Source organism: Phyllobates terribilis, unplaced genomic scaffold (assembly GCF_046119375.1).
Source record: "Phyllobates terribilis strain yellow unplaced genomic scaffold, ASM4611937v1 Scaffold_3__8_contigs__length_932513732, whole genome shotgun sequence".
In the NCBI taxonomy this organism is placed as follows: Eukaryota; Metazoa; Chordata; class Amphibia; order Anura; family Dendrobatidae; genus Phyllobates; species Phyllobates terribilis.
The window spans coordinates 400,598,708-400,622,056 of NW_027362763.1; the positions used below are offsets into that span (position 1 = coordinate 400,598,708).

At 40.5% G+C, this 23,349-nt stretch overlaps 1 protein-coding gene across 4 annotated transcripts in view; it reads left to right on the plus strand.

Moving 5' to 3' along the window:
- Positions 1-16,675, plus strand: part of KCNQ5 (potassium voltage-gated channel subfamily Q member 5) — an 866,735-nt gene extending 850,060 nt beyond the window's left edge. For all 4 annotated transcript variants that reach the window (XM_073675560.1, XM_073675562.1, XM_073675559.1 and 1 more), the window contains 3 exons: positions 10,769-10,900; positions 12,142-12,268; positions 14,350-16,675. In XM_073675560.1, the coding sequence (XP_073531661.1) occupies positions 10,769-10,900; positions 12,142-12,268; positions 14,350-15,297 (1,207 nt within the window). In that variant the 3' untranslated portion in view covers positions 15,298-16,675. The remainder of the gene's footprint in view (positions 1-10,768; positions 10,901-12,141; positions 12,269-14,349) is intronic.
- The last annotated feature ends 6,674 nt before the right edge of the window (positions 16,676-23,349 follow it).

Sequence of the window (23,349 nt, forward strand, 5' to 3'; positions counted from 1 at the left end):
AGGATAAGTTTATCCGAGTCACCAGCCTCAGAAATCGCAGGTTAACAGCAGCTCAGATTAGACACCAGGTCAATGCCACTCAGAGTTCTAGCAGCAGACACATCTCTTCAACAACTGTTAAGAGGATACTTTGTGCAGCAGGCCTTCATGGTAAAATAGCTGCTAGGAAACCACTGCTAAGGACAGTCAACAAGCAGAAGAGACTTGTTTGGGCTAAAGAACACAAGGAATGGACATTAGACCAGTGGAAATCTGTGCTTTGGTCTGATGAGTCCAAATTTGAGATCTTTGGTTACAACCACCGTGTCTTTGTGCGACACAGAAAAGGTGAACGGATGGACTCTACATGCCTGGTTCCCACCGTGAAGCATGGAGGAGGAGGTGTGATGGTGTGGGGGTGCTTTGCTGGTGACACTGTTGGGGATTTATTCAAAATTGAAGGCATACTGAACCAGCATGGCTACCACAGCATCTTGCAGCAGCATGCTATTCCATCCGGTTTGCGTTTAGTTGGACCATCATTTATTTTTCAACAGGACAATGACCCCAAACACACCTCCAGGCTGTGTAAGGGCTATTTGACCAAGGAGGAGAGTGATGGGGTGTTACGCCAGATGACCTGGCCTCCACAGTCACCAGACCTGAACCCAATCGAGATGGTTTGGGGTGAGCTGGACTGCAGAGTGAAGGAAAAAGGGTCAACAAGTGCTAAGCGTCTCTGGGAACTCCTTCAAGATTGTTGGAAGACCATTTCCGGTGACTACTAGTGTTGAGCCACCCCCGTAGTGTTCGGGTTCGGTTCGGTTCGTCGAACACCGGGATGTTCGTGGAACTGTTCGTCGAACACCTTAGAACACCATCGAACACCGTTAAAACCAATGGCAGGCAAACAAAAACACATAGAAAACACCTTCAAAGGTGTCCAAAAGCTGACAAACTGCTCAGAAGACACTCTCTTTAAAAAAGCCGGCCGGCAATTCAGCAGCGGCATGCACCGATACCCGACAATTTAGACAAGAAGGAATAGAGCATCACACATAGATTAGATACATAGAAACATGTCAGTCACATTTATAAGAAGTACAGTGACAGTGTTGGTTACTGTACTTGTCATTTAGTGTTAAAGGATTTATTTAAAAAAATATTAGTGTTTTCATGCACCGTCTCTTTAAAAAAGCCGGCCGGCAATTCAGCATCGGTACCCAACAATTTATAACAGAAAGAATAGAGCATCACACATAGATTAGATAGATAGAAACATGTCAGTCACATTTATAAGAAGTACAGTGACAGTGTTGGTTACTGTACTTGTCATTTAGTGTTAAAGGATTTATTTAAAAAAATATTAGTGTTTTCATGCACCGTCTCTTTAAAAAAAGCCGGCCGGCAATTCAGCAGCGGTACCCGACAATTTATAACAGAAAGAATAGAGCATCACACATAGATTCGATACATAGAAACATGTCAGTCACATATATAAGAAGTACAGTGATAGTGTTGATTACTGTACTTGTCATTTAGTGTTAAAATAAAGGATTTATTTTAAAAAAAATTGGCGTGAGGTTCCCCGTAATTTTAGTCTCTAGCGGAGGTTAAGCAGACGGCTGGGGCAGATGTTTGAAGCCTGGGAAGGGGGTAATACCCACGGAGCTTCCCAGGCTACTAATATCAGCCCCCAGCTGAATACCTAGCCATTACTAGCTATTAAAATGGGGGACCCCCAAAAAAATGACGTGGGGGTCCCCCCTATTTTAATAGCTAGCAAAGGCTAGGCAGACAGCTGGGGCTGATATTAATAGCCAAGGAAGGGTGCCATGAATATTGGCCCCCTCCCAGGATAGAAACACCAGCCGTCAGCCGCCCCAGAAATGGCGCATCCATAGGATGCGCCAATTCTGGCATTTAGCCTCGCTCTTCCCACTGCCCTGTAGCGGTGGCAGTGGGGTAATAGGGCAGGGGTTGATGTCAGCTTATAATGCCAGCTGACATCAAGCCTAGGTTAGTAATGGAGAGGCGTCTATAAGACACCCCCATTACTAACCCCATAGTCAAAGTTACAAAAAAAAACACAAACACCCAGAATAAAGTCCTTTAATTGAAATAAACACAAAATTCTTTATTGTTCTAAATTAAACCATACTTACCGTCACACCCATTCCAGCTGAAGCCAACGATCTCCTGCAATAAAAGTAAAGTAATAAAATAGTAAAATAATAAAGCAACATCATCCTTACCTTTCCATGGTTCCCACGACGGCTCCAGCTCTGCTACATTCACATGACAGGCTGGACCGCAGCAGAACGCTGCCATCCAGCTTGCCATGCGGCAGACACTGAGAAGCGCAGGCATGCTTGCGCTCTGCAGTGTCTGGCTGTGACGGCATAAAGATGAGCCGAGTTCATGTCCAATGAACTCAGCTCACCTCATGCACGTCACTGACAGCGTGGGAAAATTCTCCTGCGCATGCGGTGAGTGCATGAGGCGCGCTGAGCTCATCTTTATGCCGTCACAGCCAGACACTGCAGAGCGCAAGCATGCCTGCGCTTCTCAGTGTCTGCCGCATGGCAAGCTGGATGGCAGCGTTCTGCTGCGGTCCAGCCTGTCATGTGAATGTAGCAGAGCTGGAGCCGTCGTGGGAACCATGGAAAGGTAAGGATGATGTTGCTTTATTATTTTACTATTTTATTACTTTACTTTTATTGCAGGAGATCGTTGGCTTCAGCTGGAATGGGCGTGATGATAAGTATGGTTTAATTTAGAACAATAAAGAATTGTGTGTTTATTTCAATTAAAGGACTTTATTCTGGGTGTTTGTGTTTTTTTTGTAACTTTGACTATGGGGTTAGTAATGGGGGTGTCTTATAGACGCCTCTCCATTACTAACCTGGGCTTGATGTCAGCTGGCATTATAAGCTGACATCAACCCAAGCCCTATTACCCCACTGCCACCGCTACAGGGCAGTGGGAAGAGCGAGGCTAAGTGCCAGAATTGGCGCATCCTATGGATGCGCCATTTCTGGGGCGGCGGACGGCTGGTGTTTCTAGCCTGGGAGGGGGCCAATATTCATGGCACCCTTCCAGGGCTATTAATATCAGCCCCCAGCTGTATGCCTAGCCTTTGCTAGCTATTAAAATAGGGGGGACCCCACATCATCTTTTTTGGGGTCCCCCATTTTAATAGCTAGTAAAGGCTAGGTATTCAGCTGGGGGCTGATATTAGTAGCCTGGGAAGCTCCGTGGGTATTTCCCCCTTCCCAGGCTTCAAACATCTCCCCCAGCCGTCTGCTTAACCTCCACTAGAGACTAAAATTACGGGGAACCCCACGCCAGTTTTTTTTTTAATAAATCCTTTATTTTAACACTAAATGACAAGTACAGTAACCAACACTATCACTGTACTTCTTACATATGTGACTGACATGTTTCTATCTATCTAATCTATGTGTGATGCTCTATTTTTTCTGTTATAAATTGTCGGGTACCGCTGCTGAATTGCCGGCCGGCTTTTTTAATGAGACGGTGCATGAAAACACTAATATTTTTTTTAATAAATCCTTTAACACTAAATGACAAGTACAGTAACCAACACTGTCACTGCACTTCTTATATATGTGACTGACATGTTTCTATGTATCTAATCTATGTGTGATACTCTATTCTTTCGGTTCTAAATTGTCGGGTACCGGTGTATGCCGCTGCTGAATTGCCGGCTTTTCATGTTTCACTGTGAGCACTGTTCCCATCGATTTGGGCAACTACTGTAATGCCACAACCACCATGGCTGTGGCATTACAGTGAGTGGCAGACAATCCCTGCATGTTTGGTGCTCTAAATAGCGCCAGACATGCAGGACACGCTTTTGGTGCACGAACAGTTATCGAACATAACCTCGAACAGCCGAATTTTTTGCAAATCGTTCGCGTTCGTCGAACGACTCGAACACCACCCAAAACAGCTCGAATTTGAGATTGGCGAACAGTTCTAGTCGAACACCGCTCATCTCTAGTGACTACCTCTTGAAGCTCATCAAGAGAATGCCAAGAGTGTGCAAAGCAGTCATCAAAGCAAAAGGTGGCTACTTTGAAGAGCCTAGAATATAAGACATATTTTCAGTTTTTTCACACTTTTTTGTTAAGTGTATAATTCCACGTGTTAATTCATAGTTTTGATGTCTTCAGTGTGAATGTAGAATTTTCATAGCCATGAAAATACAGAAAAATCTTTAAATGAGAAGGTGTGTCCAAACTTTTGGTCTGTACTGTATGTATTTTAAAAAAATCTATTAAATGAATATTTTAAATGATTGTATGGTTATTCATATAATAATCTATTATAGATATGCTATACTATTCTTAGTTGTGTTGAATTTTATTTTTTTGGCTAATTGGTGTATGATGGGCCTTAAAGGGGGTGTCCGCTACTAGGACAACCCCTTCTTGATCTAAATGTTTGGCACAGATAAAATAAAAAAAGCTTATACTCACCTCCCGTGCCGGCGCCGTTCCAGAGGTATCGGCACTCGTATTACTGGGGCTCACGTGTGGTTTTTATGACACGTGAGCCCTGCGCCCAATCAGCGCTGATGTCACTTTCCACACCTTTGTACAGTTAAGTAATTAACTGGAAGCCAGAGCTACAGCAGCCACTCACTTCCTGTTAATAACTTAACTGTACAAAGGCGTGGACAGTGACATCAGCGCTGATTGGGCGCCAGGTTCGCATATCATAACAACCGCATGAGAGCCCCGAAAACACGACTGCCGACACCACTGCAACGGCACCAGCACAGGAGGTGAGTATAAGCTTTTTTATTTTATCAGGGCCAAACATTTAGATCAAGAAGGGTTGTCTTAGTAGTGGACAACACCTTTAAGATTCCAATTTTCCCAGCCTTCTGGTGCCCTTGAATGAGACCATGCTCATACTATGCCCCAAGAGAAGGATTGCTTGGCTTTTTGTGTTCTCATAGAGGATTTTTAGCACTACAGGTAGTCACAAGTCAGAGTTACAACCAAAAAAGTTATCCAAAGCCTGTGTGAAAATACTGACCTTTTTATAGCTATCTATCCTTAATAAAATGGATCAAGCACCCGTTTACTACTTCATGATTAACCACAAGCCACTGTGAGTATGTCCAGTTAGGGCACATGAATGTAATAGAGGAGGATTGTCTGCTGAGGACACTCCTCCATGAACCTGAGCACCTCTCGCTCGCTGAGCATGTCCATTTAAATGACTGGCATGTAATGGAACAGTTTCTGAAGCTGGATCTGCAGTGACCACTTGATCGCTGAGCTTGCGTTTACTGTCAAAGCCAGCTTGTCTTTCTTGAAAACATTTTCACCTATTCTACTTAATTTCTCCACAACTGTTACAACTCACCCGGGCTCTGAGCTGCTGCTGTCACCCTGCCAATCTGCTGCTACTTTCATCTAAGAAAAGGAGTCATGTACTTATCCATGTGTTTGTTTTTGGCTCTTAGGACAACGCAAATTATAAATGAAAGTATTTTCAGAATGTATTTAGCTGCCAATCATTCAGCACTTACTTTCTCAGTCATGGTAAAAATGTTAGGACATTGTTTTACTGCCCTCTTGTGGTGGTTTAGAATAAGACAATTGACTTAACAATGTTACACAAAAAATGTTGGAAAATCTTCTGTTTTAATATTTTTAATTTGGATTACAGTTTATATGTAGTTAATTACAGTGTCAATGAAAAATGGTATAGATATTATAATTACATTCAAGTGTCTACTTTATTAGGTATCTATACTTAAGGCTCTGTTTACAGGAACTATATAGCCTAGCCAAATATGCGTCATGTCTTAGATAAAAAATTATGCAAGAACTTTTTTTAAGCTGCACATCTCTATTAAATTAACTGTTCCTAATATATATTTTTAAAAAGTACCACTAAAATTACCATCATGGGGTAAGCACAGAGAATGGATTATTCCCAAAAGAGCAATTAATCTCAAATCCTGCTGATTGGACATTACTTGCTGTGAGACACCCAGCGATACCGAGTAGGGGATCTGAAACCCAGGAACTAGTCTCTGAAACCCATATTGAATGGAATAGAGGTGTGCTTGCTCGACATCCACTCCATTCATTTTCTATGGGACTGCCGAGTACAGTGTCCCACTATTTCCCGCAGTCTCATAGATAATGAATGGAGCAAAGATAAAACATGTGCATCATTGTGCAATTCAAGATGGGGTTGCAGAGCTCTATTCTCGGGGTTCCAGAACCCAGCGGTCAGACCCCCCAGAGATCAGCAAGTTATCACCTACATTACGAAAAGGAGATAACTGTCATCAGTATTTTTTACAGCAAACTAATGTCAAATATGTTCAGGAAGTTTCATACTGATTAAATCCATACCATGATTGTAGAAATCCATTTTGCTGTTTCTGTGAAATCCAGTATTGAAATCATATATAAAGTGCCTTGAAAACGTATTCATACCCCGTGAACTTTTCCAAATTTTTTCACGTTTTACACCCACAAGCTTAAATGTATTTTATTGGGATTTTATGTGATATACCAACATAAAGTAACATGTATTTGTGAAGTGTGAAGGAAATGATACATGGCTTTGTAATTATTTAAAAAATATGAATCTTAAAATTGTGATGTGAATTTGTATTCAGTCCCCCTAAGTCAATACTTTGTAGGACCACCACCTAAAGGCTGAAATTTTTTCCCATTCTTCTTTGCATACTAGCTCTAGCTCGGTGAGATTGGATGAAGAGTCTGTGAACAGCAATTTTCAAGTTTTGTCACAGATTCTCAATGGGATTTAAGTCGGGAATGTGACTGGGCCATTTACACACATGAATATGCTTTGATTTAAACCATTACATTGTAGCTCTGGCAGTATGTTTAGGGTAGTTGTCCTGCTGGAAGGTGAACCTACACCCCAGTCTAATGTCTTTTGCAGCCTGTAAGAGGTTTTCCTCCTGGATAGCCCAGTATTTAGCTCCATCCATCTTCCCATTAACTCTGACCAGCTTTCCTGTTCGAGCTGAAGAAAAGCATCTCCTCAGCATAATGCTGCCACCAATATGTTTGTCGGTGGGAATGGTGTTTTCAGGGTGATGCACTGTGTTAGTTTTCCACCACACATAGCATCCTGTATTTAGCCCAAAAAGCTCTACTTTGGTCTCATCTGACTAGAGCACTTTCTTCCACATGCTTGCTGTGTCTTCTACATTGCCTTTTGCAAACTGCAAAAAGGACTTCTTATGGCTTGCTTTCAAAAATGTCTTTCTTCTTGCCACTCTTCCATAAAGGCCAGATTTGTGAAGTATACAACTAATAAATGTCCTGTGGAAAGATTCTCTCACCTGAGCTGTGGATCTCTGTAGCTCCTCCACAGTGACCATGGGCCTCTTGACTGCTTCTCGAATTAGTGCTCTCCTTGCTTGGGATATCAGTTTAGGTGGACAGCCATGTCTTATTAGGTCTGCAGTTTTGCCATACTCTTTCCTTTTTTGAATGATGGATTGAACAGTGCTCTGTGAGATGTCCGGAACTTGGGCTGTTTTTTTATAACCTAACCCTCCTTTACTCTTCTCCACAACTTTATCCCTGACCTGTCTGGTCAGTTCTTTGGTTGTAATGTTGCTGAGTGATCACTAATGTTCTCAAACAGATCACTGAGGCCCTCACAGAACAGCTGTAATTACATTGAGAATAAATTACACACTGATGGACTGAATTTACTAATCGGGTGACTTTTGGATGCAATTGATCACTCTGGATTTTATTTAGGGGTATCAGACTACGGGGGTCTGAATACAAATGCACGTCACAATTTTAAGATTTATATTTTTTAAATATTTTTAAAATCATGTATCATTTCCTTTAAATTTCACAAATACTTGCTACATAGTGTTGGTATATCACATAAAATCCCAAAGAAATACAGTTAAGTTTGTGGGTGCAATGTGAAGAAATGTGGAAAAATGTGGAAAAGTTTGCAGGTTATACTTTTTCGAAACAATGTAAATGTATCATATGTAAATATGCAAGTGTTTTGGGGCTGGAACAGACATTGTACTTGCAACTCTCCTACCCTCCCCTATTCCCTGCTTCCTGAGTCTGATTGACAGATCACTCTTGTTTCAGTGACTTACCTCCTCTGAGTGAGATCCTGCACAATAAGTTACTCATTACATGGCTGGACTCAGTGTATTGATATGAGCTCGTGCCATCCCCATCTGAAGAACTGAGCTGTGCAGGAACACGCAGCAGCGAAAAAGTGTCAACCTGAAGTCAGGGGAGGCAGGTAATTGAAAAAAGAGTGACTTTTCAGTCAGACACAAGAGGCAGTTGACGGGTGGGGAATAAGAAGGTGGGCAATGCCCCACTCCGAAGCTCATGCGGCGCTCTCATTTGCAAATTTCGTACAGGATTTCTCAGAAACTACAAAACTGATTTCTGCAGTCAAGTATGGATTTAATTAGCATGAAGGCGTCTGTATATACAGCGGGTGAAATAAGTATTGAACACGTCACCAATTTGCTAAGTAACTATATTTCTAAAAGCGCTATTGACATGAAAGAAAAAAGTAGTTCTCCAGCAATGATGAAAAAACAGGTAAGTCCTGATTGTTCTGATTGAGAATTGGTAAATATTTTTTGATGATATAAGGGGGATATGACATAGTTCAGACTTGCAGATATTGAAAAAGTTTTTTTCAGAGGAGGAGATTTAAAGATGAAAATACTAAACAGAGAATCATATTGGATCTATATGCTCCAAACTACAATACTGCTTGATATGAATATTAGATAAGGCAAGATTTAATCATTCAGTACTAATAGTTTGTTTCATGTTGTGTTCTAATGTATTTTCAGTCTTTTATTGCATCCAGCTAGGATAGAGTTAAATATTATTTGGCACACTGGTGCTAATTATTTAACTAGTGAACAAATGTTTATTAGCTTAGCTAGATGCTTTTTCACACAGACCATGACTAAGGCATGCTAGCCCGAAACGCGTTAGTGCAGCCCACCAGGAAACACTATGTCATGCCGACGTGTTGGACTTATAATATGCTTAAATAAATGTGAAGTTTTATACTTACCTGTTTTTCCATCATTGCTGGAGAACTACTTTTTTTCTACATGATTATATCTGCCTGGTGTTATGATCTGCAACATGTACTAAGGAAAGATAGGGGAAAGCTGTTCCTACATTAAGACTAAGCTGAATCCCTACGATGTAGTGGACTGCCTGTTCCTAGCGAACAGACTCGCCTTAGTCCTCGGCTAGTCTGAACGAAGACCTATAGCATAAGGGGAGGGGTCCCTAAAAGAACTAAGGACTGGAACAAAAATGGGACACCTCCTAAACAGAGAAGTTGTTGCAAAACACAAAAAGATAAACAGACAAAAAGGTACTAGAGGTCCCAGAAGGACCAAGCGAACTGACAGAGATAGGCACAGAAGCACCTGGCTAGAAAAACAGTCAAACAACACTGAAGTCCAGCACAGCCAAAAGGGCGGAGCAGGAATATAAAGGCAGGTGGTCACGTGACCGCAAAACACAAGATGGAAAAAACAAACAGGAGAGTTCTAACACCTGGACTAAGGCGGCTCCGTGCGATGTATCCTGCTGACAAGGTGCTTCAGATTGTGGTGAGCTGATTCTCCTTTGTTCCCTCTCCCCTTTTTATTATTATTGTACATGAAATTCTCACCAGATGTCGGTAAGAACCCATCTATTCCACACAGCCAAAGAAATCAACCATAGATGTCCATAAATTATGTTTAATAATGAGAAATAACACAGGGAAAAAGTATTGAACACAGTCTGGTTAGATGAGACCACAATTGAACTCTTTGAATGCCATAATACACAGCATGTTTGGAGTCCAAAAGGCACTGCATATAGCCCCAAAAACACCATACCAACAGTGAAGTTTATAGGTGGGTACATCCTGGTGTGGGGCGTTTTTTCAGCATATGGCAGTAGCGAAATTCATGCAATTGAAGGAATAATGAATGGCGAAATGTACTGACATTCTTGAAAAAAATCTGCTGCCATCTACCAGCATGATGAAGATGAAATGAGGGTGGACAATTCAGCCACACAATGATCCCAAACACACAGCCAAGGAAACAATGAATTGGTTACAGAGAAAGAAAATAAAGCTGTTGGAATGGCCCAGCCAATCACCTGAACTGAGTCCAATAGAACATTTCTGGAAGGAACTAAAGCTCAGAGATTATAGAAGAAGCCCACAGAACCTTCAGAATTTGAAAAGTGTTTGTGTGGAAGAATGGGCCAAAATCACACCTGAGCAATGCATGCGACTAGTGTCTCCATACAGGAGTCGTCTTGAAGCTGTCATCACCAACAAAGGCTTTTGGATGAAGTGTTAATTAAATTTCAGTAATCGTGTTCAATACTTTCCCTGTGTTATTTCTCATTACACATAACTTAACTTATGGACATCTATGGTTAGATTTAGTTGCCTGTGTGGATTGGATAGGTTGTTACCAACATCTGGTGAGAATTTCATGTCAAAAGCTCCTTTAGAAATATATTTACTTAAAAAAATGGTGACATGTTCAATACTTATTTCACCCGCTGTACATGCCATTAGATTAAAAGTATAAAATCCTCATGGCAAGTTACTTAAAATGACCATGAATGTTAGAAGTCCCTAAGTGGGATCGTTTTACTAATTTTCTGCCTATCAATCATCCATGATTTACAAGGGAAATTAGTTAACCATAACATTTTTCCTACAGAATTATGAAGTTCCACGTAGCAAAGAGGAAGTTTAAGGAAACTTTGCGTCCTTATGATGTGAAAGATGTGATTGAGCAATATTCTGCTGGACATTTAGATATGCTATGCAGGATAAAGAGCCTTCAAACACGGTTAGTAATTAGCATGTTTTCTTTGTTAAGTAAGAACAGTATATGTGTTATAATAACGGAATAAAGACTTTGTCATTACGATACACCTGTTCTATTTCCTATTCATTTGCATACTAAAAAATATATTTTTGATTTCCGATATGTTTTTATATGATTTTTCAGGCTCAGGTACATGCAAGAATTCAACATAAAAGCAGCTTTGACTGCATAAGAATTGCTCTTTGTTTGCCTATGAATAATCATGTAGACAGTCGATGAGATAGAGCAGAGAAGTCAGGCCAGCCAGTCTCCAGCAATATGGTAGTAGTACCCAAGGCATTATTTTTCTGGCACCTTGCAGCGGTCGACATGTTACCGTAATTATGTGATTTGCATACTTGTAATCAAGAGCCAACTAAAGTCTCATCTGCTTATCAATAAAAACTATTGAGAGACGTGGCTGAGACTCTAGTCAGCACCGGACAGCAAGTATGCAAATCACATACTTGAGGTCACATGACGACCACTGGAACTGGCAAGCGGAGCCGAATCCTTGCAGTGTGTACATTACACACCGTTAATATCTGGCAAGCTGCAGGGCTTGCTAAAAATTTCACAGTAGTGGACAACTCCTTTAAATCCAGGACAACTCCTTTAAATTAATACAATAATATTAATACAATTAATACAATACCTGCCAACTCCAAAATATTCATGAGACTCCCAGTTAAAGGGGTTAACTCTAGGTGCCTAAGGCAGCACGAATTATGAATACAGCCTTAATTGTATCCTTAGGCTGACAGGACCGTTTTTCTTTCATCTGAGAAAATCGGTCCAATTATGCTAATTACACTCTGATCAGAGTTTCATCAGAGTGTGATCCGATTTTCTTGGATGTGGAGAATTAAAAAAAAAAAAAGTTTCTACATCTGCTCCATTCAGTCTGTCCATGAAAATCAGTCCACATTGTTATATCAACCGCGTGTGGTCCAATTTTTCTCACCTACATACTTGAATGGCCGAGTGCATCCCGATTATCGGAGGTAAACTGTGGATGTGTGCAGCCTCATAAAATAGCATGAGGACGAGTGCTATCCTTCAAAACGACGGATAGCACTCGTCCGATTTTTATGGTCTTGTGCAGGAGCCCCTGAGGTGAAAACAGTTCTATTCTCATTTGCATTCCTTAAAATCTGTTGTCTTCTAGTTTCTTCTCCTCTGTTGCTGAATGATTTACATTGTGCTTTATTTTTCATGTGCAGGGTCGATCAGATTCTTGGCAAAGGTCAAATAGCAACAGATAAAAAGAGTCGTGAGAAAACTGTACATGAAATTGAGGCAGGGGATGACCTCAGTATGTTGGGCCGAGTAGTAAAAGTGGAAAAACAGGTAACATATTTAATAATGAAAGTTGATGCAACTGCCTAATAAACTTGTGGTTGAATCTCTTGCATTTCATTCTCAGAAGATGAAATCCTGTCTAGACTAGCTCCTACATACACAGCTGAAGTTTTGTTACAATATGTCCATTTGGACAATCCTCTGGGGTTAAAGATAGCAGCATCACAAATATCTCTCCTCTTCTGGACTTCAGACTAAGGTTCCCTTTAGACTAGCTGACTATGGCCGTTAGTTGACCTATATGGAAACCAGCAGTTGTTTAAAGGAAATACATCACCAGGTTTTTGCCATCTAATCTGAGAGCAACATGATGTAGAGACAGAGACCCTGATTCCAGTGATATGTCACTTACTAGGTTGCTGTAGTTTTGATAAAATGACTGATTTGTTAGCAGGAGATTATCACTAGATGACTAGTAAACCTGCTGCCATGTAGTCCTCTATATTCATGAGCTCTGTATAACCCTGCCCCCACAACTGATTGTCAGTTTTCTGCCTATGCACAGTCTATACCGAAAGTTGCCAATCAGTGGTGTGGGCAGGGTTATACAGAGCTCAGCATTCAGGGAACTGGCAGATCTGCAGCAGAGAAAACACTGATTTTATCAAAAATACAACACACAGTCCAGTAAATTACACATTGCTGAAATCATGTTCCCTGCTCCTACATCATGCTGCTCTCAGATAGGGTAGTAGAAACCTGGCAACAGATCAACAGATTTTCTTTAAAGGCCAGTTTAGACAGACAGACAACACTTCCAAGCACACAGAACGATCATTAATACGATCATTCTATGCACACAGAGCATCTCGGCCACACATGACCTGTTTACACAAGCCTATGTGAAGACAAGAGCTATGATTTTTAAGTCTGCTTAATAGTGATGAGCGAGCGTGCTCTTTTAACCCTTTCACCTCAACATGTGAGGATTCCCTAACAAACAGGCAATCTCTGCATGTGTTGACGCAGCCAGAAATCATGCAGACGCAGGGACTCGAATTTAATATACGAGCACGCCAAAGATACTCGGAAAGCACCCGAGCGTGCTCGGCGAAAGGGTTAAACAAGCACGCTCGCTCATCACTACTGCTTACACATCATCTCACTGAATGAACAAGCATTTCGCTCATTCGTAGGGCGATTGCTAGCCTGTTTAGACAGGTAGATAATCAGGACATGAGCATTCTTAGAAACGTTTGTTCCCAATTATGGCTTATATAAATGTTCCCTACACGTTTCAGACCGATACAGTATGTCCTTAATGATGGCAGAGATCCTCTACCAAATCCCATTGATATGAAACAGAGTTGCTTTGAAAAAGCATAAGAATAATGGTTGGCTGAAATAGGGAATCCTGGTTCATATAAGACCGGACAACTCATTTATGAGTGACTCATCTGCAGTAAATTTCTATAATACACAATTTTAATTGCAACATTTAAAAAACAAAACTAAATTTTGGTGACTAGTAGAGATGGGTGAATCGATTCGCGGGATTCCAGTCCATCAGGTAGGTCAGTAGTCTCTGGCCGCTGGACAGGAGACTCATGAATCTCTTATCTTTGAGGATCCTCAGCACAGCTTTTAATTAGCGTCCCACAAAGCAATCTGCCTATGTAACTAGTAAAACTAGTAAAAGTAACTAGTCAACTAATAATAATAATAAGCATTCTCACAATCTACATGCAAATCTATATTAGAAAAACAGATGAGAAGGAGGAAAAAGATTGTTTATTATATGTTACTTTCAGAAGCTTGGAGCTGTAATCCATAAACTTGCCATACATGTTTGGCGGCTGTTGCTAGTGGGTTAAAAAGGAGTTCTAAGGGTGATGAATGCCACTATATGGCCTCTATCAAACATTTCTGTTAATTTATATTTCAGGAGCATTTACTGGAATATGCATTCAACAGAAGTAAAAAAAATGGAGTTTGAAAAGAGTCTGAGTGGAAGTGTATGTGGCCCCTTTTGATATAGGCATTTGATAAAAATAGATTTTGCCCAAGATTCATAATTACTAAAATTGGCAATGATGAGATATATGTTTATATTTTTATTTCTTTACTAGGTACAGTCAATTGAGTCAAAATTGGACAGCCTACTTGATATCTACCAACAGGTCTTAAAGAAGGGATCTGCCTCAGCACTGACATTGGCATCATTTCAGATGCCCCTATTTGAATGTGAACAAACTTCTGATTATCAAAGTCCAATAGACAGCAAAGATTTGTCAAATTCTGCACAGAACAGTGGATTCATAACCAGATCAGCCAGTGCCAACATCCCCCGGGGGTTACAGTTTGTGCTCACACCAAATGAATTTAATGCACCTGCCTATTATGGGTTTAGTCCTACAATGGATAGCCAAGCAACACAAGTGTCAGCAAATGTAAATGACGGACCTGTAACTGTGGTAACAAACAGTATATCAAACCAAATAAGCCAGGCCTCAAAGCCAACAGCACCAACAACGCTACAGATACCAGCTGTATCTCCACTGAAGCATATCTGCAAACCAGAACCAATTCATATAATTCCCATGACCACAAAAGAGGATGCTTGTGATGTCACCGCCTGCCTTGTTGCTTCAAAAGAAAGCGTACAGCCTGCACAACCCAGTTTACCGAAAAATTTTGTAAGGCGGAAAAGCCTTGATACAAATAGTGGGGTTTTGTCTTCAGGTCCATTCACACACAAGGATTTTGGCAAATCAATTTCTGTACAAAATCTAATTCAATCTACAGAAGAACTAAATGAACAGCTATCATGCAGTGACTCGAGTGTCTCAAGAGGCAGCCAGGACACGTACCCACAGTGGAGAGAGTCAAAACTTTTTATTGCAGACGAGGAGCTGGAGACAGAGATGGAAACATACGATGCTGCCTCTGAGCCTACGGTGGAAACCACATTGTTATCTGACTCTATGAGGACTGGAATAGCAAGATCATCTCAAAGCATTAGCAAAACTAGGGATGGTACAGAAACCCTTAGCCCTCCACATGTCAAACACAAATAACACTTTGTAGGGTTTACAGTTTCCTTAGTCATTCATATCATTGCATGAACTGTTCTGAAAGCCCTTACAATTAGCAGTGCAAGAATTAGAAAGAACCTGAATGGAAGTTCTATGAGCCAATCTCTTTTTGTTGCATGAAAATGCATGTTTTAAGTGAAGGCTAGAAATCTAATAAAGATATTCCTATATCTTTAATCCTATAAACTATAGAATGCAGTATATAGTGGATGGTTTAAATGCCCACTCACCTAGAAAGTCAATGACACCAAATTGAATAGACATAATGTATTGGGAGCCCTACACTTTTCTGGTACTGTTCTCTACTTGTACAGTCTAAAGCACTTTGTATCAAGGTAGAAAAAATGATCTTTCCAAACTAGATCTATAAGGTCATGTTTACAAGAAAAGGATGTTACAGCTGCTAGCAATCTTACCACAGAATGAGTAACATTGGACTGTACCCGCTGCTAGTTGTGACAACATGACGCATACACTTTCATTCATTTCAGTAATTTAATGCACATGTTACAAGAATGTTGATTTCTGTATATTTTTGGTGAAATAGTGTTGTGACAAGCATACATTTGGCACATCACATTCAGGTTGTTCTTTTGCTACGAAGATTTATAATATATGAAACCAGTCACTGCAGTCTTAACCATACAAAATGCTGTAAAAACTCTTTCATGAAGGACTTGACCTGTTTACTATGAAAAAAAAAAAAAGTTCTGCCTCCACATTTCTTTTCAAAGTATTCTTGGATGTTAAATGATAGGCTTGTTATGTGAACATACTTACATACTGTATATTGTATATATGGTGTCCTTGTCTATGAAAACTGCTTCGAGGGACATCAGTTCAGAAACAAACAAAAAAAAGAGACAAGAACTGAAGCCAATTTTGATTGCGTTTGTATTTTTTTGATTCTTTAATTGATTGGCTTGTGGTTCTGACGAAGCCATTCTTAGGAGATATTGAAATACATGCTCATATTATAGGGTAGTTGATAGAAACTCCTCTCCCTGACCCTGACATGATGTCATTGCAAATGAATTATTGTGTTTTACTATTTCTCCTACATGAACAAAGATGAATGATCAATTCTGAAAGATGTCTGAAGCACAAAACACTTCTTACTGTTTGCCATTTCATATTGCATTTTGGGTTTCTATTTCATTAGTACATTTTTGCTCTTACTAAAGCTTGTTTACTACTACTAATTTTGTGACATTATGTAGGGTATCTCAACATCTCAGCTCGTATTAGAAATAACTTATTTTGAATGTCTGCATCCGTTTAGCTAAATAACTATTCTGTACATTGAAAAGTATTGTACAATGTATACAGCTATACAAGTTTTCCTTTCATTTTATTTTAATCAATGTTTCACGTGCCTTTATTTCATTGTACATTTGCCATTTCTCATAGGTCTGCATTTTGATTAATAGATGATTGCAAAATATAAAAAAAAGTTTTTATTTAAAAAGAAAAAAGAAAAAAAAAATGGTTTCTGTTCCTTTTTCTCCATCGTTAGACAAAGCAGGTACCCTTATTTGATTTTATTGGTAAATGATCACAAATAACTTGGTATACTGTATTTGCCTTAAATGAAATGCTTATGAGCTTGAAATTTACTAGTTTTAATTTAATTTATTCAATAAAAATTTGTGCACATTACTGCGCAACTCTATGGATCATATATGAATAAGAAAATATATGGAATATTTTTTTTCCTGGAAGACGTAATAAAACACAAATATGTTTTAGTTTGGTTGTTTTTTACGATCCTGATATTTTTTTGTGCTACAGTAGAATAGAAATTGAATGATTAGCTCAATGTAGAGTCATACACACAATATTGAAAAACTGACATTAATTGTAAACTCATAGGTCTGGTTATTACTGGTCACGAATGGCTTTACACAGTCCTTCGGCAACGTTCAGGGTGTCATTGTAATCCTGTGGTTTAATTTTATTATGCATACAAAAATCAGAACAGATTTACAAGTGCAGCTTTTGCAAAGAGTTTTGAGATTGACGCAAATTTTAGTTATTACAAAATCTGCTGCTTCGGTAATTTTAGATCTTTTAGTCAGATGTTTCTATGGTTACTGAAGTACAATTATAACCATTTCATAAGTTTTGAATTTCATTGACAAATTTATCAAGTTTATGTAAAGACTCAATATTTACAGGGCAGTAGTCCAGTTATTTAGCAAGACTACTGCCCTTAACCCTGGTATGCTTAAACCCTATGCTGGGATGGGTGCCCTATTCATTGTGAATAGCCCCACCGACACTCCTGCACTGAACTCAAATGAAGACCTGAAGGAAGGGGAAAGGGTGTCCCTAAAAGATCTAAGGACTGGGAGCAAAAACAGGAGATCTCCTCATAGAAAAGTAAGTTGCAGAAACGAAGATAAAAGCAAACAAAACTGGTGGAACAAGAAGTCCCAGGAAATCAATTGTCCTAAGCACAAAGAACTAACAAGGCAACTTAGCCAGAGCACAAGCAAAACAACACTGATGTCCAGCGGGGAATGGGAGACAGGTGCTGAGTAATAAAGAGTGAGGAGATCACGTGACCAAGACACCCAGCACCAGAGGAAAAGACTAGGAGCCAGCAAACCACAAAAAGATGGCCGAAAAGTAAAACAACATAGATTCTAACAATATCAGATTCTGGGCCATATCCTGACTGATATCAGACCATGCTTGTTTAATCAGTGCTAGGAGTTTATCTCAATTTCTTTGTTTTTTTTTGTCCATCTGCTGTTTGAAGACTGACATTGAGATCTGTGAAGTTTTCTGGCCATGGACCCAAAAATTTCAATGTTTTGTTCATCGAGTCACATAGTTATCTCTCTTGCCTTGTGACATGGTGCCCCATCATGCTGGAAAAAGCATCAAATTTCTTCTGGTTTGTTGGATCAAGTTGCTCTTTTAGGATGTTGAGATCCCATTCTTTATTCATTGAAGGGATCTTAGGCAAAATTGTGAGTCCACTACCTTGGATGAAAAGCAACATCACACATGAATGGACTCAGGGTGCTTTACTGATGGCATGACACAGGACGTATGGTGGGCCCCCCTTTTCTTCTCCGGACAATCATTCTTCCAGATGTCCCAAACAGTCTGAAGAGGGCTTCATCAGAGAAAATAACTTTACACCTGTCCTCTGCCGTCCAATCCAAGTACTTCCTGCAAGGTTATTTTTTTGGATGAAGCCCCATGATGGAGCACCATGTCACAAGGCAAAAGTAATAACTAAGTGAATCAATGAACAAAACATTGACATTTTGGGTCCATGGCTAAGAAAATCTCCAGATTTCAGTCTCATTGAGAACCTGTGGTTAATCCTCCAAAAGCTGGTGGACAAACAAAAGCAAATAAATTGTGATAAGCTCCGAAATACTAATTAGGCAAAAATGGGTTGTCATCAGTTAGGATTTGGCCCAGAAGCTGATATCCAGCTGCCAGGGTGAATTGTAGAACTCTTGATAAATAAGGGTCAACACTGTAAATCAGTCTTTGCATAAACTTGATGTATTTGTAAATAAAAATGTAAAAACTTATGAAATGCTGATAACTGTACTTCAGTAACCACAGAAACATCTGACTAAAAGATCTTAAAATACCAATGTAGCAAATTTTGTGAAAGCCAAAATTTGTGTTGGTCTCAAAACTTTTGGCCATGAATGTTGAGTGAGAGATGAATATCTTAAAAGAACTGTGCAGACAAAACTAATACAGTGCCTAATGCAAATGTAACACATGAATATGAAGAAAACCAAGGCAAGAATCTGTCAACACTCAAAAGCATAATATGATTCAACATTTTGTCTAGAAAATTGGGACTTCGGAAGGGCGTGCATTTGGTTGCAGTATAGTAGATGTTCTTGAGTGCTGTAAAGTTAAACTTCTAATAAGAACGCAAGAACATTTGCACTGGTTGGGGTTTCCACAAAAATATATACTTATACACTACCACAGGCTACGTTTCCACTTAAGCTGACTTTGCACAATAGATATCAGTTGACTGAATGATCGTTTGACTGACAACTATCTTTCATGCCTCCCATCTAAACAGGAATGCTCGGCACAGAGAAGCACTTCAGAGTGCTCTATAAGAGGTCCAGTGCCAGATGATTCTGACAGTGGTTCTCTCCTAGGGAACTAAGGAATGCTTGGCACATTTCCCAGTCAAACAAAACGATAAGGCAATTTAATTCCAACCGCCCAATCTTTATGCTCTCCAACATAATCTGCCAGGTGACAGTCGGGTGACACCCCCCCCCCATACACATGAGATGTTAGACTTAACCTGCCACTATCAATGGGTTAAGATAATTTTTTTATGTATGGGGCCTTTAGGCTATGGTTCTGTTATGAACATGTGGTAGTAAACACGGGGATAAAGGATCTAACTATGAAAAAGCTGCACAAACCCCACTTGGTTCCTGTACAGACTATGGTGTCCAGTAATGCAGGCCCTAGCGGCTTCAGCGCAACCTGGATAAACCCTGAAGGTAAAAACTAGAGAAGACAACTTGGACCTGACTCCGTAAAGTGTATCACGTACCTCCTAAGGAATCAAGGGAGAGTGCAGCATAAGAAATATACCCCAGCAGTACATTTATCTGACTGGCCTAGATACCCAGAAGTAGAACTAGAACTCCAAGCAGAATCCACTAAAGACTATCACCAGCAGAAAAAAACAGCAGGGGGAAGGTTTAAATAGTAGCACCTGCAGTGTGTTGGACAGGCTAGATAACAAATGAAAAACACCTGCTGTCTTAAAAGAATGGACAAAGGCAAAAGGTAATCAGCACCCGGACAGCAACAGAACCTGCTGTGGCTCAACGGACAGAGAATCCTGAGGCATGACAAGTTCATTAAAAGTCAATGGGATCTACTAGAATTCATAACACAAATGATACATCACATAATATCAGAAGCCTTGACATGATTGTAAACAGCACATTAACGGGTTTCCTCACAATCATATGTGATTGCACATTGTTAGCAGGGCTGTGGAATTGGTAAGCCAAACCTCCGACTCCGACTCCTCAATTTCCATGACACCGACTCCGACTCCACGACTCTGACTCCCTCATACATGGCTCATGTTTAAGTGATAAATTTACTGTAGCACAGATTCATCTCAGCTAAAAGTCTAGACCCTTAGATCAGGAATAGGACAGACATTTATAGGACATTTCATAACTTTCCCAAATTCTTATGAAAAAATATTCCCCATAAACTTCGTTGAACTACTGTACCCAATTTATTATATATTTTAGGAGTCGGAGTTGGTCCATTTTATACCGACTCCACCAAAATGGGCTACGACTCAGACTCCACCTCCACGACTCCGACTCCACAGCCTTGATTGTTAGGGCTCGTGCAAATAATCGTATAAAGGGGAGAAGTACTATCCGCGGTTTCTCAGATAGCACTCATACGCATGTTAATCTACGGGGCTGTACACCGTGGTGGTCCAAGGAAAAAATCACAGCATGGAACAGCGAGCCTCTGAGAATCGGATGGCAAACCTACGGGTCTGTGAAAAAAACAGACCACACTTGGTTGACATCCGAGTGCAGTCTGAATTTCAGGGACTGACTGAATGAAGAAAGTGGAGAAACTTTTTTTTTCTCTCCACCTTAGAGAAAATCGGATCCCTCTCTGATCAAACTCTGATAGCATGCCTAATCAGAGTTCGACTAGCATAATCGGACCGATTTTCTCTCAGATGGAGAAAAAGTAGTTGTGTGACCCTAGCCTTAGAATAAGCAATGACTTACTGATCATTGAGATATCCTTTCTGGGACCCCCACTGATCATCAGAATGATGTTTTAGCAGCAGAGTATTACACTGCACAACAATTTTGTCGGCCACCATAACCTTACTTTAATGGTGCTCTGTTGACAAATCAAGACATATCCTGTTAATATGTGATAACTGCGCATTTTTGCCATAAAGAGAGTCCCCTACTTAAGTCTCGGTATACCAAAGCTAGGTCTGAAAACTGAATAAAAGAACGTCAGCTGCTTTGGAACACTTGCTACATATCCATTTACCTGTTCAGCTCACAAACCAGTTGCTGAAATTCAGTCTTTTGAGGACTTGTTGTCTTTTTGAACCTTTAACCTCTTAAAGGGAACCTGTCACGTCCTAGTTGTTATGTACACTGCCCCCATTGCTTTGTTAGTGATGCAGTGTGCATCACTAACAAGCTGTTTTCATGAAAATCGGTGGTAGTATAATGATTTTATAACGTTTTATATACATTGTCCTACCTGCTCGTATTCAGTCATAGGGGAGTGATCCTCACATTCAGTCGTGGGCGGGCGCAGCATTCATTCAGTGCTGGTGCCGCCCATGACATTTGAATACTGCTCCTGGCAAGCGATAGGTTTGAGGGGCGCATGCGCATTTGTACACGTTGGGCAGTTGGTCCAGTGCGTGCGCACTGAGGCTGAGTGGTCACCAGCTTCAGTGCGCACACATTGTGACCTGTAACTCCCAGCGCGTGCTCACTGAGGCTGTGTGATTACCAGCTTCAGTGTGCACGCGCTGTGACCTGTGGCTCCCGGCACGTGCGCATTCAATGTATCTTGCGGTCAACGCTGCAGTGTGACTGTGCATGCGGTGACCGCAAGATACATTGACTGCGCACGCACCGGGAGTCACAGGTCACAGCACGTGCACACTGAAGCTGGTAATCACACAGCCTCAGTGCGCACGCGCCGGACCAAACATTTTTCATAGAGAAAACATTTTACATTGCCAAATCCATAGAGTCATAACTTTTTATTTTTCTGTTGGCTTAGCTACTTGAGGGCTTGTTTTTTATGGGACAAGTTATATATGTCTCTTAAATTTTTTAGTGAAATTAATGCTGAAAAAAGGACTTTCATCATTGTTGTTTTGCATTGTTTACTTAGTTATAAACAACATTTTAACTTTACAGTTGCATTCACAATTATTAAACCCCAATTGCAAAATAAGTTTAGTAATTAGTGATGGGCGAGCATTAAAATGCTCGGGTCGAGCACATTGGAATACTCGGGTGATCGACCCAAGCAACGAGCCCAATATAAGTCTATGGGAAACTCGAGCATTTTTCAGGCGGCTCCCCCCCGGCGGTCTGCAGAGGGCCTAAAAATTGCCCAAATCGATGGGAACAGTGCTCAAATGACATCGGAACAGCATGGGGAAGACCCCTGGAAGCAGTTCTGACTTCCAAGTCACTGCTGTTAACAACGTTGTCAGAGGCATTACTCACAATAAAATATTAAAACATACAAAAGCAAAAACAAAATGGATTTTCCTGGGAAATATGTTAAGGGACATCCTTTCCAGGGTAATGACTTGTATATAAAGCAAAATAAATAACCAAAAACAAAAATACTCCTCCACACCTTGGGCTATGTTCACACTTAGTGTTTTTGATGCGTTTTTGCACTTTTGCATTGCTTTCAACCGTGACAAATGCATTCCCCAGGAAATGTCATTTTAACATTTTACAACCTTATCTGGCCATGTGGTATGTGAGATATCATCAGACACATCGTGTTTCATTTATGAAGGAGGGACTCTGAAAGTCACAAAGCCTATTTTGTATAGGGCCATCAGGCGGCCTTTACTATTCTTAAAGGGCCAGCAGTCGGCCCTCTCTATTCTTAGAGAGCCATCAGCCGGCTATGTTTTATTGTTCCCATTACTAAACAGTGGGTCTCCTATACTGTTATTGCGTATGCATAGAGTGGCAGGGGTGCCCAAAATTTGGACGCACTCCAATACCACTTTGAAAATTTGGACGCACCCCAATACCCCTTTGAAGAGACTTAGAGGAGGGTCTCCTGAAAACTGTTCCCATTATTAGGAAGTGGATCTCCTATAGTGTTGGCCTATGCAGTGAATGCAAGCATTGCCAAAAATTTGGAGGCACTCCAATGCCCATTGGAAGGGACATGGAGGTCAGAGGGCCTCCTGAAAACAATGTTCCCATTATTAGGAAGTGGGTCTCCCATAGTGTTGGCTTA